This window comes from Coregonus lavaretus (assembly GCF_964263955.1).
Source record: "Coregonus lavaretus genome assembly, chromosome: 26".
NCBI lineage: Eukaryota > Metazoa > Chordata > Actinopteri > Salmoniformes > Salmonidae > Coregonus > Coregonus lavaretus.
The window spans coordinates 19,885,871-19,902,326 of record NC_140013.1 but is presented as its reverse complement, the minus strand read 5'-3'; the positions used below and the strand labels follow the sequence as shown (position 1 = coordinate 19,902,326).

The 16,456-nt window shown below is 43.9% G+C and overlaps 1 protein-coding gene across 4 annotated transcripts in view; it reads left to right on the top strand.

Annotated features, from left to right (window-relative positions):
* Positions 1-16,308, top strand: part of LOC311102275 (BCAS3 microtubule associated cell migration factor-like) — a 246,679-nt gene extending 230,371 nt beyond the window's left edge. For 2 of the 4 annotated variants that reach the window (XM_084143563.1, XM_084143562.1), the window contains exon 25: positions 14,151-16,307. In XM_084143563.1, the coding sequence (XP_083999689.1) occupies positions 14,151-14,299 (149 nt within the window). In that variant the 3' untranslated portion in view covers positions 14,300-16,307. Of the gene's footprint in view, positions 1-14,150 lie in introns of all 4 variants that reach the window. The other 2 variants (XM_084143565.1, XM_084143564.1) reach the window with 2 other exon arrangements.
* Positions 16,309-16,456: the final 148 nt, after the last annotated feature.

Here is a 16,456-nt window from a genome sequence, read left to right as displayed (position 1 = left end):
ACCTGTCCACACACTCAATCAAACAGACTCCAACCTCTCCACAATGGCCAAGACCAGAGAGCTGTGTAAGGACATCAGGGATACAATTGTAGACCTGCACAAGGCTGGGATGGGCTACAGGACAATAGGCAAGCAGCTTGGTGAGAAGGCAACAACGGTTGGCGCAATTATTAGAAAATGGAAGAAGTTCAAGATGACGGTCAATCACCCTCGGTCTGGGGCTCCATGCAAGATCTCACCTCGTGGGGCATCAATGATCATGAGGAAGGTGAGGGATCAGCCCAGAACTACACGGCAGGACCTGGTCAATGACCTGAAGAGAGCTGGGACCACAGTCTCAAAGAAAACCATTAGTAACACACTATGCCGTCATGGATTAAAATCCTGCAGCGCACGCAAGGTCCCCCTGCTCAAGCCAGCGCATGTCCAGGCCTGTCTGAAGTTTGCCAATGACCATCTGGATGATCCAGAGGAGGAATGGGAGAAGGTCATGTGGTCTGATGAGACAAAAATAGAGCTTTTTGGTCTAAACTCCACTCGTCGTGTTTGGAGGAAGAAGAAGGATGAGTACAACCCCAAGAACACCATCCCAACCGTGAAGCATGGAGGTGGAAACATCATTCTTTGGGGATGCTTTTCTGCAAAGGGGACAGGACAACTGCACCGTATTGAGGGGAGGATGGATGGGGCCATGTATCGCGAGATCTTGGCCAACAACCTCCTTCCCTCAGTAAGAGCATTGAAGATGGGTCGTGGCTGGGTCTTCCAGCATGATAACGACCCGAAACACACAGCCAGGGCAACTAAGGAGTGGCTCCGTAAGAAGCATCTCAAGGTCCTGGAGTGGCCTAGCCAGTCTCCAGACCTGAACCCAATAGAAAATCTTTGGAGGGAGCTGAAATCCGTATTGCCCAGCGACAGCCCCGAAACCTGAAGGATCTGGAGAAGGTCTGTATGGAGGAGTGGGACAAAATCCCTGCTGCAGTGTGTGCAAACCTGGTCAAGACCTACAGGAAACGTATGATCTCTGTAATTGCAAACAAAGGTTTTCTGTACCAAATATTAATTTCTGCTTTTCTCATGTATCAAATACTTATGTCATGCAATAAAATGCAAATTAATTACTTAAAAATCATACAATGTGATTTTCTGGATTTTTGTTTTAGATTCCGTCTCTCACAGTTTAAGTGTACATATGATAAAAATGACAGACCTCTACATGCTTTGTACAGTGGGGGAAAAAAGTATTTAGTCAGCCACCAATTGTGCAAGTTCTCCCATTAAAAAGATGAGAGAGGCCTGTAATTTTCATCATAGGTACACGTCAACTATGACAGACAAAATGAGAACAAAAAATCCAGAAAATCACATTGTAGGATTTTTTATGAATTTATTTGCAAATTATGGTGGAAAATAAGTATTTGGTCAATAACAAAAGTTTCTCAATACTTTGTTATATACCCTTTGTTGGCAATGACACAGGTCAAACGTTTTCTGTAAGTCTTCACAAGGTTTTCACACACTGTTGCTGGTATTTTGGCCCATTCCTCCATGCAGATCTCCTCTAGAGCAGTGATGTTTTGGGGCTGTCGCTGGGCAACACAGACTTTCAACTCCCTCCAAAAACTTTCTATGGGGTTGAGATCTGGAGACTGGCTAGGCCACTCCAGGACCTTGAAATGCTTCTTACGAAGCCACTCCTTCGTTGCCCGGGCGGTGTGTTTGGGATCATTGTCATGCTGAAAGACCCAGCCACGTTTCATCTTCAATGCCCTTGCTGATGGAAGGAGGTTTTCACTCAAAATCTCACGATACATGGCCCCATTCATTCTTTCCTTTACACGGATCAGTCGTCCTGGTCCCTTTGCAGAAAAACAGCCCCAAAGCATGATGTTTCCACCCCCATGCTTCACAGTAGGTATGGTGTTCTTTGGATGCAACTCAGCATTCTTTGTCCTCCAAACATGACGAGTTGAGTTTTTACCAAAAAGTTATATTTTGGTTTCATCTGACCATATGACATTCTCCCAATCCTCTTCTGGATCATCCAAATGCACTCTAGCAAACTTCAGACGGGCCTGGACATGTACTGGCTTAAGCAGGGGGACACGTCTGGCACTGCAGGATTTGAGTCCCTGGCGGCGTAGTGTGTTACTGATGGTAGGCTTTGTTACTTTGGTCCCAGCTCTCTGCAGGTCATTCACTAGGTCCCCCCGTGTGGTTCTGGGATTTTTGCTCACCGTTCTTGTGATCATTTTGACCCCACGGGGTGAGATCTTGCGTGGAGCCCCAGATCGAGGGAGATTATCAGTGGTCTTGTATGTCTTCCATTTCCTAATAATTGCTCCCACAGTTGATTTCTTCAAACCAAGCTGCTTACCTATTGCAGATTCAGTCTTCCCAGCCTGGTGCAGGTCTACAATTTTGTTTCTGGTGTCCTTTGACAGCTCTTTGGTCTTGGCTATAGTGGAGTTTGGAGTGTGACTGTTTGAGGTTGTGGACGGGTGTCTTTTATACTGATAACAAGTTCAAACAGGTGCCATTAATACAGGTAACGAGTGGAGGACAGAGGAGCCTCTTAAAGAAGAAGTAACAGGTCTGTGAGAGCCAGAAATCTTGCTTGTTTGTAGGTGACCAAATACTTATTTTCCACCATAATTTGCAAATAAATTCATTAAAAATCCTACAATGTGATTTTCTGAATTTTTTTTCTCAATTTGTCTGTCATAGTTGACGTGTACCTATGATGAAAATTACAGGCCTCTCATCTTTTTAAGTGGGAGAACTTGCACAATTGGTGGCTGACTAAATACTTTTTTTCCCCACTGTAAGTAGGAAAACCTGCAAAATCGGCAGTGTATCAAATACTTGTTCTCCCCACTGAAATGTTCTCCCCATTGAAATGTTCCGGATTGACTGACCTTGATGTCTTAAAGTAATGATGGACTGTCGTTTCTCTTTGCTTATTTGAGCTGTTCTTGCCATAATATGGACTTGGTATTTTACCAAATAGGGCTATCTTCTGTATATCACCCCTACCTTCTCACAACTCAACTGATTGGCTCAAAGGAAAGAAATTCCACAAATTAACTTTTAACAAGGCGCACCTGTTAATTGAAATGCATTCCAAGTGACTACCTCATGAAGCTGGTTGAGAGAATGCCAAGAGTGTGCAAAGCTGTCATCAAGGCAAAGGGTGGCAACTTTGAAGAATCTGAAATATAAAATATATTTAGATTTGTGTAACACTTTTTAGGTTACTACATGATTCCATATGTATTATTTCATAGTTTTGATTTCTTTACTATTATTCTACAATGTAGAAAATAGTTTAAAAAATAAGAAAAACCCTTGAATGAGTAGGTGTGTACAAACTTTTGACTGGTACTGTATATATATATATATATGCACATAGAGGCACTCATAAACATGACTCACATTCTCAAACACACACATACAGTGCCTTCGGAAAGTATTCAGACCCCATGACTTTTTCCACATTTTGTTACGTTACAGCCTTATTCTAAAATGGATTAAAAAAATTATAATCCTCAGCAATCTACAAAAATACCCCCTAATTAAAAAGCGAAAACAGGGTTTTAGAAATGTTTGCAAATGTATTAAAAATTAAAAACAGAAATACCTTCTTTACATAAGTATTCAGACCCTTTGCTATGAGACTCAAAATTGAGATCAGGTGCATCCTGTTTCCATTGATCATCCTTGAGATGTTTATACAACTTCATTGGAGTCCACCTGTGGTAAATTCAATTGATTGGACGTGATTTGGAAAGGCACACACCTGTCTATATAAGGTCACACAGTGACAGTGCATGTCAGAGCAAAAACCAAGCCATGAGGTCGAAGGAAATGTCCGTAGAGCTCAGAGACAGGATTTTGTCGAGGCACAGATCTGGGGAAGGATACCAAAAAATGATGAATGGAGCAAAGTACAGAGAGATCCTTGATGAAAACCTGCTCCAGAGCGCTCAGGAGCTCAGACTGGGGCGAAGGTTCACCTTCCAACAGGATAATGACCCTAAGCACACAGCCAAGACAACGCAGGAGTGGCTTCGGGACAAGTCTCTGAATGTCCTTGAGTGGCCCAGCCAGAGCCCGGACTTGAACCCGATCTAACAACCCTGGAGAGACCTGAAAATAGCTGTGCAGGGACGCTCCCCATCCAACCTGACAGAGCTTGAGAGGATCTGCAGAGAAGAATGGGAGAAACTCCCCAAATAAAAGTGTGCCAAGCTTGTAGCGTCATACCCAAGAAGACTTGAGGCTGTAATCGCTGCCAAAGGTGCTTCAACAAAGTACTGAGTAAAGGGTCTGAATACTTATGTAAATGTGATATTTCCGTATTATTTCTATAAACCTGTTTTTGCTTTGTCATTATGGGGTATTGTGTGTAGATTGATGAGTGGGGGAAAAAACAATTTAGTCCATTTTAGAATAAGGCTGTAACGTAACAAAATGTGGAAAAAGTAAAGGGGTCTGAAAACTTTCCGAAGGCACTTTATCTGCGTGTAAGGGTGTGTCTGCTGAAACAGTGTTCCAGTGGTGTAAAAGCTGTCCCAGTCAGGGCTGTCTTCACATATCAGATCTGTACCCAGCAAGCACACATAGGCTTTCTAGGAAAGGAGAGGAGAGGAGCAAGAAAATGGGATGTAAGAGACAAAAGAGGAGAAAGTAAGGAGTGGTGAGAAGAGGGGGAGAGGTAGAATAATAATAATAATAATAATAATAATAATAATAATATGCCATTTAGCAGACGCTATTATCCAAAGCAACTTAATTATGCATACATACATTTTACAGTGGCTTCAGAAAGTATCATACCCCTTATTCCTCGTTTTGTTGTATTACAGCCTGAATACAACATGGATTAAATAGATATTTGTTCTCACCCATCTACACACAAGAAATGTAGAAATGTTTGCAAATGTATTTAAAATGAAATATAGATATCTCACACCCCTGAGTCAATACTTTGTAGAATCACCTTTGGCAGCGATTACAGCTGTGATTCTTTCTGGGTAAGTCTCTAAGAGCTTTGCACACCTGGATTGTGCAACATTTGCCCATTATTATTTTCTCTAGCGCTGTCAAATTGGTTGTTGATCATTACTAGACTACCATTTTCAGATTTTCAAGTAGATTTAAGTCAAAACTGTAACTGGGCCACTCAGGAACATTCACAGTCTTCTTGGTAAGCAACTCCAGTGCAGATTTGGCCTTGTGTTTTAGGTTATTGTCCTGCTGTAAAGTGAATTATTCTCCCAGTGTCTGGTGGAAAGCAAACTGGACCAGGTTTTCCTCTAGGATTTTGCCTGTACTTATCTCCAATCCATTTCTTTTTTATCCTGAAAAACTCCCCAGTCCTTAATGATTAGAAGCATACCCATAACATGCAGCCACCACTATGCTTGAAAATATGGCGAGTGGTACTCAGTAATGTGTTATATTGGATTTGCCCTAAATATAACACATTGTATTCAGGACAAAAAGTGAATTGCTTTGCCACCTTCTTTGCAGTATTACTTTAGTGCCTTGTTGCAAACAGGATGCATGTTTTGGAATATTTGTATCCTGTACAGGCTTCCTTCTTTTCAGTCTGTCAATTAGTTTAGTATTGTGGAGTCACTACAATGTTGTTGATCTATCCTCAGTTTTCTCTTATCAGCCATTAAACTCTGTAACTGTTTTAAAATCACCATTGGCCTCATGGTGAAATCCCTGAGCAGTTTCCTTCCTCTCCGGTAACTGAGTTAGGAAGGATGCCTGTATCTTTATAGTGACTGGGTGTATTAATGCACCATCCAAAGTGTAATTAATAACTTCACCCTGCTCAAATGGATATTCAATGTCTGCTTTATTTTATTTTTTATTTTTTAACCCATCTACCAATAGGTGCCCTTCTTTGCGAGGCATTGGAAAAGATCTCTCTGGTCTTTGTGATTGAATCTTTGTTTGAAATTCACTGCTCGACTGAGGGACCTTACAGATAATTGTCATTCAAAAGTCATGTTAAACACTATTATTGCAACTTATTATGTGACTTGTTAAGCAACTTTTAACTCCTGAACTTATTTAGGCTTGCCATAACAAATGGGTTGAATACTTTTTGACTCAAGACATTTCAGCTTTTCATTTTTTATTAATTTGTAAACATTTTGAAAAACAGAATTCCACTTTGACAGTATGGGGTATTGTGGGTAGGCCAGTGACAAAAAAAATCTTAATTTAATCCCTTTTAAATTCAGTCTGTAACACAACAAAATGTGGAAAAAGTCAAGAGGTGTGAATACTTTCTGAATGCGCACTGTATGTATGGTTGGTCGCGGGAATCGACCACACTATCCTGGCATTGCAAGCGCCATGCTCTACCAAAGAGATAAGGCATGGAGAGAAGCAAAGAAAAGGGGTGGTTCGAAAAAATCAGGGATTGGTGGAAGAGGGAAAGGGATGGGTAGAAAACAATGGATGCATATAGGAAAAGTTATGGATCACCTCCCCTTTCTCCTGCACTATGCTCCGCTCCTCTCGTCTTCTTTTCTCACCTCTGCTCCCTTCCATCTTTCTCAGAGGAGGAGCAACTATTAGACCAGGGGTGTCAAACATATGGGTGGTTTGAGTAAAACAAATATTTTTATTTTTAATTGTTTTAATTTGGGGGAGGGAACCGGACTCAATATACTTTAAAACCAAATAGAAACTGTAAAAATTGTAATATACCTATATTAATACAGTTTATTGACTGTCCAGCTCGCTAATAATCACTGTGCACAGTTTCTTGACTGTCCAGCTCACTAATAATCACTAGACAGTCGGGGAGCATCGCAAATTCCAAAAACGATGGATAGAGGACTATTGTTTTACAAATTTTGACTGCAAAGAAATATAACCAATTTTCAGTGTGACCCTCCGGACCTCGTTGAAGACCAAATGCGGCCCCCGGGGCAAAATGAGTTCGACACCCCTGTATTAGACCAACATAGCGCTGTTCTTAAACGTGTCCCATGGATACAGCAACCCACTAATAATAATATGTCATCATATCTAATGTCATGGCCCTGCTTGACTGTCTAAGATCAAAGCTAAACCATAATCACTCTAAATGGCTACATTCAGACAACCAGCTATGATGGAGCCCCATTCGCTTCAGTGTCATTTTCATACACAGGCTTGTTGTTTTCCCCCTCTTCTCTAAATGGACTCGTTCAGGGTATAGCTAGTGATATTAGGGTAAACCTTCCATTTACCATGTTCCACTTCTGTTTAAATCGCTGCCGTATTATTACCTATAAGCTAATTCGGAGACAATGGTACAAGATGCTGTTTCTCCCTCCTCCCGGGCATTTAGACCCAGTTTGCGTCCCAAATGGCACCCTATTCCCTATATAGTGCACTACTTTTGACCAGGGCCCATGGTGCTCTAGTCAAAAGTAGTGCACGATAAAGGCAATAGGGTACCATTTGAGACCCAGACTAGATAATGGAATACGGAGTCGGTCAGCTAATTAAATAATGAGTTGATTAGTATAAATGGACTGTAATGTTAAGTGGTATGAACCCTGGTCAGTAGTTAGAGAGGTAGTGCCCTAAGGCTTAAGCAGCTTGTTTCACCAGTTATACCTGCTACGGTAAGAGCCTGCTTAACCATTTGGAGATGGGCCCGTCTCCAGCTTCTGTCTGCTTCCCAAATGGCACCCTATTCCCTACATAGTGCACTACTTTCGACCAGTGCCCTATGGGGAATAGGGTGCCGGAGCAGGCTCTGAATGGTTGTAGCTACTTTACTCAATATTCTGCCCTACCAAGCAAAAAGGCAGTAACTTCTCATAGCGGGGAACTGAGAAAAATTGATTTTATTTACCTTGGTTTCACAGTAGCCTTATGCAGTTACTGCTAACATGACCCCCATTTTCTCCAAAACACAATACAATAGAGGCAGGATACTTGTCCACATGATTAAGCATGTATTTACTGTAGCAAAAATGACTAACTCATTTTCAACCAAATTAGCAGTTACTGCCTTTTTGCTTGGTAGGGCAGTATAATAGTTTATATGGCCAGCAGACAGCCTTGTTGTGTCCTCCTAGTCTTTAGCCTGCTGCTGTTTGCCCACTCTGGGAGGAGTGGAAAGGGAAAGAAGAGGTGAGGGGTGGCAATGTGTCCCAGGCCAGAGAGCATGTGTGGCTGTGGCCTGTAGTCGTGTCCCCTGAAGTGAAGGGACAGCAGGGGACTATGAAGGGGGTACAGACCAGTGGTGTTGTGTATCAGACTTGCCATGGAATATTCCATAGGAGTATGTTGGATGTATCTCATACATGTCTTTGTCTTCTATCAAGTCAGACTTGTGTATGCTTCATGTGTGTACGTCAACACATGCTGGCACCCATCCACTCACACACTCAGCACTGCAGCAGCACCTCAGCTCTAGTAGAAAGGTAGCGGTCTTATAAGTGAGTGGAGTGGCCTGACGTGATGTGGCCTGACTGTAGTGGAAGTTCCTTTCACAGCCGAATAGCACCAAACACACACCACCAGTTGCCCTACATATGCAGTTGTTTTCTTAGTGAAGTGTTTACTGGTGTATGACCGTCCGTCGCTTTCCCTTTGGTGGATTACTTAGGTAGATTACGCAGGGGCACTTAGGTTGTTTTGGGGTTAAGTTGTGGTAATAATATCCTGTTTTGGGATTTAGTTCAGAGATCAAGGTCCAGAGGTATGTTTATGTGTTTGGTTCTGTCCCAAATGGCACCCCATTCCCTATATAGTGCACTCATTTTGACCAGATGAGCCCTATGGGTGGATAGGGTGCCATTTGGGAGGTAGTCTATGTTTGTGAGTGTTTGTGTATGTATTTAGAGAGGATGGTGTGGTGGACTTTCAACAGCTAGCCGGATCATCTGTGTGAGCAGCTAATGAGGATGTCTCCTCTAAATCCAATGTGGTTTAAATATAAATATAGACTGCAGCACACTCAGCACACACACACACACACACACTCTCTCTCTCTCTCACACCAACCCAGCGTGGGGGTAATGAAGAGGGACAATCAGTGTGTAGTGTATAGGGTTTGACAGCACCCTGATCTATAGCAGGGCTTTAAAACCAGTACAAGCTATTTACCAGGGAGAGATAGATAGAGAGGAGTTATTGTATTTCCATGCAGCAGGCCTGGTGTAATGACGTCTGATTGGAGATGAAGCAGTCCACCGTTTATCTGCCGACCCGTGTGTGTGTGTGTGTGTGTGTGTGTGTGTGTCTGTCTGTCTGTCTGTCTGGGGGGAAATCTGACTTGATGGCGCTAACCAGAGCCAGCTGGGGCCAACGGTGAGATTAAAGTTAAAACACAAAAACAATCAGTCGGGATAAGTATAGTATCGCTGTGGGTTACTGCCTCACTCAGAGAGATAGAGGAAGAAGAGAGGAAGGAAAGTAAAGAGAGAGAGAGAGAGAGATGAAAAAGTGGCATCTCCTCTCTCCTCTCCTGTCCTCTTCTCCTCTTCTCCTCTCCTGTCCTCCTCTCCTGTCCTCTCCTCCTCTCCTGTCCTCTCCTCCTCTCTCCTCTCCTGTCATCTCCTCTTCTCCTCTCCTGTCCTCCTCTCCTGTCCTCTTCCTCATCCTTCTCCTCCTCTCTCCTCCTTGGCTCAGACCTACTGATTAAGAGCTGCTTTGTTTTCCCTTTGATCCCTCTCAACTTAATATGGCCCCCACACCACATCCTACACACACAAACACACACACACACACACACACACATAAACACACACACAGACACACAAACTGCAAACACACACAGCACAGCACAAACATGCTCTCAGTGAGGAGGCTTGCATGTTTGTATGTTGATTCAGTGTGTGAGTGCATGTATGTCTCAGTTCTTTACATGTATTTGTGTGTGTGTGTGTGTGAGCTCACGGCAGGCTGAAGTGAGGAGAGGAGTGTTTAAGAGGATTAGGCCATTGACAGGCTGCTGGACCATTTCTGGACATTATTTCCACAGTCAGTCCACTTGGTAATGAGGTATTTACTGAGCCCTGTGGAACTGTTATCGCATTTTGCCACAAAGTTAAACTCCTTCCTCACTGGATTGAGCCATGAGGCCAAATATAGCTCATTTTGTCTATGTCTCACTTCATGGCTTCATCATATTCAGACAGAAATGGACTGGCCATAGGACAGTTCGGCAAATGCCTGATGGGCTGATCCATCTTTAGGAGATAGGGACTAGGGGTTAGGAGAGAGGGACTAGGGGTTAGGAGAAAGGGGCTAGGGGTTAGAAGAGAGGGGCTAGGGGTTAGGAGAGATGGGCTATGGGTTAGAAGAGAGGGGCTAGGGGTTAGGAGAGAGGGGGTAGGGGTTAGGAGAGAGGGGCTAGGGGTTAGGAGAGAGGGGCTAGGGGTTAGGAGAGAGGGGCTAGGGGTTAGGAGAGAGGGGCTAGGGGTTAGGAGAGAGGGGCTAGGGGTTAGGAGAGAGGGGCTAGGGGTTAGAAGAGAGGGGCTAGGGGTTAGAAGAGAGGGGCTAGGGGTTAGGAGCGAGGGGCTAGGAGTTAGGAGAGAGGGGGTAGGGGTTAGGAGAGAGGGGCTAGGGGTTAGGAGAGAGGGGCTAGGGGTTAGGAGAGAGGGGCTATGGGTTAGGAGAGAGGGGCTAGGGGTTAGGAGAGAGGGGCTAGGGGTTAGGAGAGAGGGGCTAGGGGTTAGGAGCGAGGGGCTAGGGGTTAGAAGAGAGGGGCTAGGGGTTAGGAGAGAGGGGCTAGGGGTTAGGAAATGGGATAGAAGAGAGCCCAGAGGAGGAGCAGGAGAGGAAGCGAGCGAGAGGTGAGTTGTATAGTCTGTGCTCTGTCAGAGAGACCCCAGCACCTCTACATCATTACAGCTGACAAACTAATATCATTAGATATCAAATCATTACTGATTAATCCACACTGTCTGCGCCTGTGAGTGCATGTGTTTGTGTGTGTGTGTGCGTGCTTGCAGGCTCATGTGAGTGAGTGCGTGAGAGTAAAACTCAATGTGGAACAGAAGTCATGGTCAGCCACTAGAATTACTGTTCAGCTGTGACTGTGTTTCTGCTGCTTGTATTCAAGCAAATTAAAAAAGGGAGGGTGGGAGAGGGAGGTGGGATAGAGTAGTGTGTTGCGTGTGTATTCTGTGGAAGGTAGGAAGGTAGGGCAGCTTTGTGTAGCTAGTCGGATCTGAAGCCAACAGCTACTGTTTCCCGTGGGACATTCTCATGGCTCCAGTGTAACCCTCTCCCTTCAGTCCACACCACCTGTCACGGATTGGATTTAGAAAAGGCTTTTACAGGTGCTTCAAGTGCTTTACATTGAATGGGATGTGATCACTGATGTCTGAATTGACTGGATGTATAAGTGAGAGCATGTATTTGAATTAAGCATTCACTTATACGGTAGAATGAGTGTGTCTATGTGTGTGTCTGTGTGTATGCTTGTTCGTGTCTGACCTGCTGTTTCTCAGGCCGGTCCTGGCCTAGTCTTCCCTTGGCGTTCTTCATTCACTCCATGCTGAGCGTCTAGAATAGGAGTTATGAGCACCTGTCACAGGGGTATGTGGGCAAACTCCTCAAACTAACTCACACATACATACACCCACACCCCTAGCCTACACGCACACCTTACTGACCCCACCCATACACCCTCCCTCAAGCGCAAATCATCAGGGGGAATGTGTCCACGTCCAGTATTGGCCCCACTGACACGGCTTTGATATGGGGTCAGCGGCCTGTGTCACGAGTCACTACTTTCCATTCATCCTGTGGGAGAGCAGAGCTGTCTCACCCTCTGTGTGTGTGTGTGTGTGTGTGTGTGTGTGTGTGTGTGTGTGTGTGTGTGTGTGTGTGTGTGTGTGTGTGTGTGTGTGTGTGTGCGTGTGCGTGTGCGTGTGCGTGTGCGTGTGTGCGTGTGTGCGTGCGTGCGTGCGTGCGTGCGTGCGAGAAATAGAGGGAGGAAGAGAGCGAGGGCACAGATATGTTTGCATATAAGCTTGTGCAGCTGTCAGTTTATGAATGTGTTAGTGTAAACTACTCTTGTAGTTGGCCACCAGGTTTGCACACATCTCAGGAGGGATTTTGTCCCACTCCTCTTTGCAGATCTTCTCCAAGTCATTAAGGTTTCGAGGCTGACGTTTGGCAACTCGAACCTTCAGCTCCCTCCACAGATTTTCTGTGGGATTAAGGTCTGGAGACTGGCTAGGCCACTCCAGGACCTTAATGTGCTTCTTCTTGAGCCACTCCTTTGTTGCCTTGGCTGTGTGTTTTGGGTAATTGTCATGCAGGAATACCCATCCATGACCCATTTGCAATGCCCTGGCTGAGGGAAGGAGGTTCTCACCCAAGATTTGACGGTACATGGCCCTGTCCATCATCCCTTTGATGCGGTGAAGTTGTCCTGTCCCCTTAGCAGAAAAACACCCCCAAAGCATAATGTTTCCAACTCCATGTTTGACGGTGGGGATGGTGTTCTTGGGGTCATAGGCAGCATTCCTCCTCCTCCAAACACGGCGAGTTGAGTTGATGCCAATGAGCTCCATTTTGGTCTCATCTGACCACAACACTTTCACCCAGTTCTCCTCTGAATCATTCAGATGTTCATTGGCAAACTTCAGACAGGCATGTATATGTGCTTTCTTGAGCAGGGGGACCTTGCGGGCGCTGCAGGATTTCAGTCCTTCACGGCGCAGTGTGTTACAAATTGTTTTCTTGGTGACTATGGTCCCAGCTGCCTTGAGATCATTGACAAGATCCTCCTGTGTAGTTCTGGGCTGATTCCTCACCGTTCTCATGATCATTGCAACTCCACGAGGTGAGATCTTGCATGGAGCCCCAGGCCGAGGGAGATTGACAGTACTTTTGTGTTTCTTCCATTTGCGAATAATCGCACCAACTGTTGTCACCTTCTCACCAAGCTGCTTGGCAATGGTCTTGTAGCCCATTCCAGCCTTGTGTAGGTCTACAATCTTGTCCCTGACATTCTTGGAGAGCTCTTTGGTATTGGCCATGGTGGAGAGTTTGGAATCTGATTGATTGATTGCTTCTGTGGACAGGTGTCTTTTATACAGGTAACAAGCTGATATTAGGAGCACTCCCTTTCAGAGTGTGCTCCTAATCTCAGCTCGTTACCTGTATAAAAGACACCTGGGAGCCAGAAATCTTTCTGATTGAGAGGGGGTCAAATACTTATTTCCCTAATTAAAATGCAAATCAATTTATAACATTTTTTACATGCGTTTTTCTGGATTTTTTTGTTGTTATTCTGTCTCTCACTGTTCAAATAAACCTACCATTAAAATTATAGACTGGTCATTTATTTGTCAGTGGGCAAACGTACAAAATCAGCAGGGGATCAAATACTTTTTTCCCTCACTGTATATACTATATGCCTGATCTGTGTCAAAATTCACTGCATATATCACTGCCTTTATTCCTTCCTGCCACCATGCCAGTCTGCACCCATCTTGACGGATATGTTTTACAGCATGTAATATCTTTAACTGGTTCCGTATGGCCATGGACTGACTGTCCAATAATAGAAACATGTAACTGTTTCCTGTGAATAATGTTGGAGCAGCCTGTCAGGCAGTGTCAGAGAAACATCCTGTGTCTACCCAGGGTGCTGAAGGAGCAGGCTGCTAGCTGGCGTACCATACTATTACTGTAGCTACTGGGATGATTGATGAATCAGGTTGAGAGACAGTGTTTTTGACAGAGCAGACAAACCAACCTAGAGACGTGGTAGTGGAGGGAGTCTGGTCTAGTGGAGGGAGCAGTTTTGGGCCCTGTCCACAAGCAACCCCTAGCCCCTACCCCTTGTCCCCTATAGGCTCTTCATCTGTTGTAAATCTGATAGTGTTGGATAGGGAGAAGCAAAATGCTTGTAGCTCCACCTTGGCCTCTGATAAAGACAACATCTGGCGGCTTTATATGTGAATGTACATTTGTATTGGTTTGGTACACAGACAGAAACAAGACAACATCCCACTCAACGCTACATAATCTACTTACATCGTTAAAACACTTTCAATGTACAGCTCATAGAAGATGTGAATTTTCATGCTATTTTTATAAATGCATTATGTACTCGTTGCTCTTTGTGTGTGTGTGTCTCTGTCTCTCCTCCACAGAGCTCCAGAGGGAGGGCAGCATTGAGACTCTCAGCAACAGCTCTGGCTCCACCAGCGGCTCCATCCCCCGTAACTTTGAGGGCTACCGCTCTCCACTGCCCACCAACGAGAGCCAGCCCCTCAGCCTCTTCCCCTCCGGATTCCCCTAGAGGAGACCAGGAGACAACCTGCCTACCGCCCTACAAGACCTGGGGTCAAATACTATTTTAAGTCTTTCAAATGCTTTGAACGTTTGCTTTAGTCTGCCTGGAGTCCCTGATGGGAGGGGATTACATTTTTGCAACTATTCTATTGGTTCCATTGCGCCAGACAAGCTGAATAAAGCCCAGATAAAGAATTTGAAATTATTTCAAAAAGTATTTGATCCCAAGTCTGCTACCTACCGTCCATCCTACTGCTTCATACAGCACAGCCAGACAGTCCTGATGTCTTCTGGTCTCTCGCCATGTTGATGTTCATTAGGATGTTATTGTGAGCAGTGGTCCTCTCCTCCTGTCCTCTCCAATCTCTCTCTAAATCCAGGAACTGTCCAGTGTTACTCCCACCTACCGATGTGTTTATGTTTCTGTGTGTGTGGGGGATAATGTGTCACATGGCGTGTGTTTCATTTTGGGTGTGTGTGTGCTGCTCCGAGTGTGTGTTTTGTTTGTCTGTGTGTATGAGGAGTGAGAGAGAAGGCAGAGACCGGGTGTATTGAGTGAACAGTGTGTGTTACTCAGTCCCTCCTGTGTGTGTGTATAAAAAGTGCTCTGATGATCATGGCTGAGTCCCAAACGGCCGTGGTCAGAAGTAGTGCACTATAAAGTGAATAGGGTGCCGGTTGGAACCCTACCCATCTCTTGGTAGATTAATGTTTTGGGGATTTTAGTGACAGAAACAGGCTCAAAACTAAATGTTTGTTGCTGATTGGTTTACTACTCATTTAAAAGAATGTAAGTTTGTTATTTAGCTGGACATGTTTTTAAAAAGTTGAACAACTACGTGTCACTTTTACTTTTTCACAAGCTTGTAAATGGTGATGGACCTAATGTAGCTGTAGTTGCTTTACTTCTGAAGATAACGACCTAGCTCAGCATGCGTGCTGTAATGTATATTAGATATACTTATTAAGACCAAATCACTTCCATGTATGGATTTCTCTTTCTCTTTATTTGGTCACTTTGATGGTTTCGGTGGGTATCCTTTTAGGTTGTTGAGTCGAGTGTCTTTTGATGATATCATCTTGCTTTGATTATGATTTATTTTTTTTGCAACAAAAACAGGTCTGTGCTTTAACAAAATAAAAGGCTTATTCCTTTCTTGCATGCACACACACGCATACACACACACACGCATGCACACACACGCATACACACACACACGCACACACACACACGCACACACACATACATGCACACGCACACACACGCACACACACACACACACACACACACACACACACACCTCAAACACAAGCACACGCTTGTACGCTGAATAATTACTTTGCCAGCTTGCTTTCTTTGTGAATGGGTCATTGCTAGACTTGACCAGACCACATAGGACTTGATATGAAGTCTGATCTGATGCACTAGTGAGAACAGAAAAAAATACTCACCTTTTAGACTTAAAACAGGTTCTGAATATTTGGTCACTGATTTTGTATTCAGTGTTTATCAAAATGTTAATTTTAAAGCACGATACAATCCTAGTCCTTTGTCTGGGGAATGGATGACTGGTTGACTACAGGGGTCTGTTCAGAAAAATGCAACGTTACAGGACTTTCAGGTAGAAATACATTTTATAGAACAGATATGTCCTGTAGGAAAAGGAGTCATTGTGGATCTATATATTACATTTCTATCTGCAACGTTCGGAATGTTTCACCCTATTGAACACAGCCATGTTCCCGTAATTCTGCATGTTGAATGAGTCGATGGCTACTGCTGCTTGGTCACTGGAAAATGTAACATAAAAGGGGCATGATTAATTTATTCCTTTTGATGCAGAACACATGCTTATTAATACATTTTGACTGTAATATTGGTTTTGTAAAATACTGAGTCGTTATTTGCTATACATTCATGTTAATTAAATAATAAAGACTTGGAAAATAATGTCTTGATGTGTTATATTATAATCACCCCTGGATACTCAATGATTTCATATATACTAAGTAAATATAACAGCTGCATAGTCATTGTTTTAATCACGTGCACAAAAGTTAGCAGCAAGTGCTTTTGTAAATGTAAAGAGACTTCTCGTTTAATTTAAAGAAAATAAACCACACCAAAGCCAGTGCACATTTTCTTCCAGTTTATTGTGGAAAA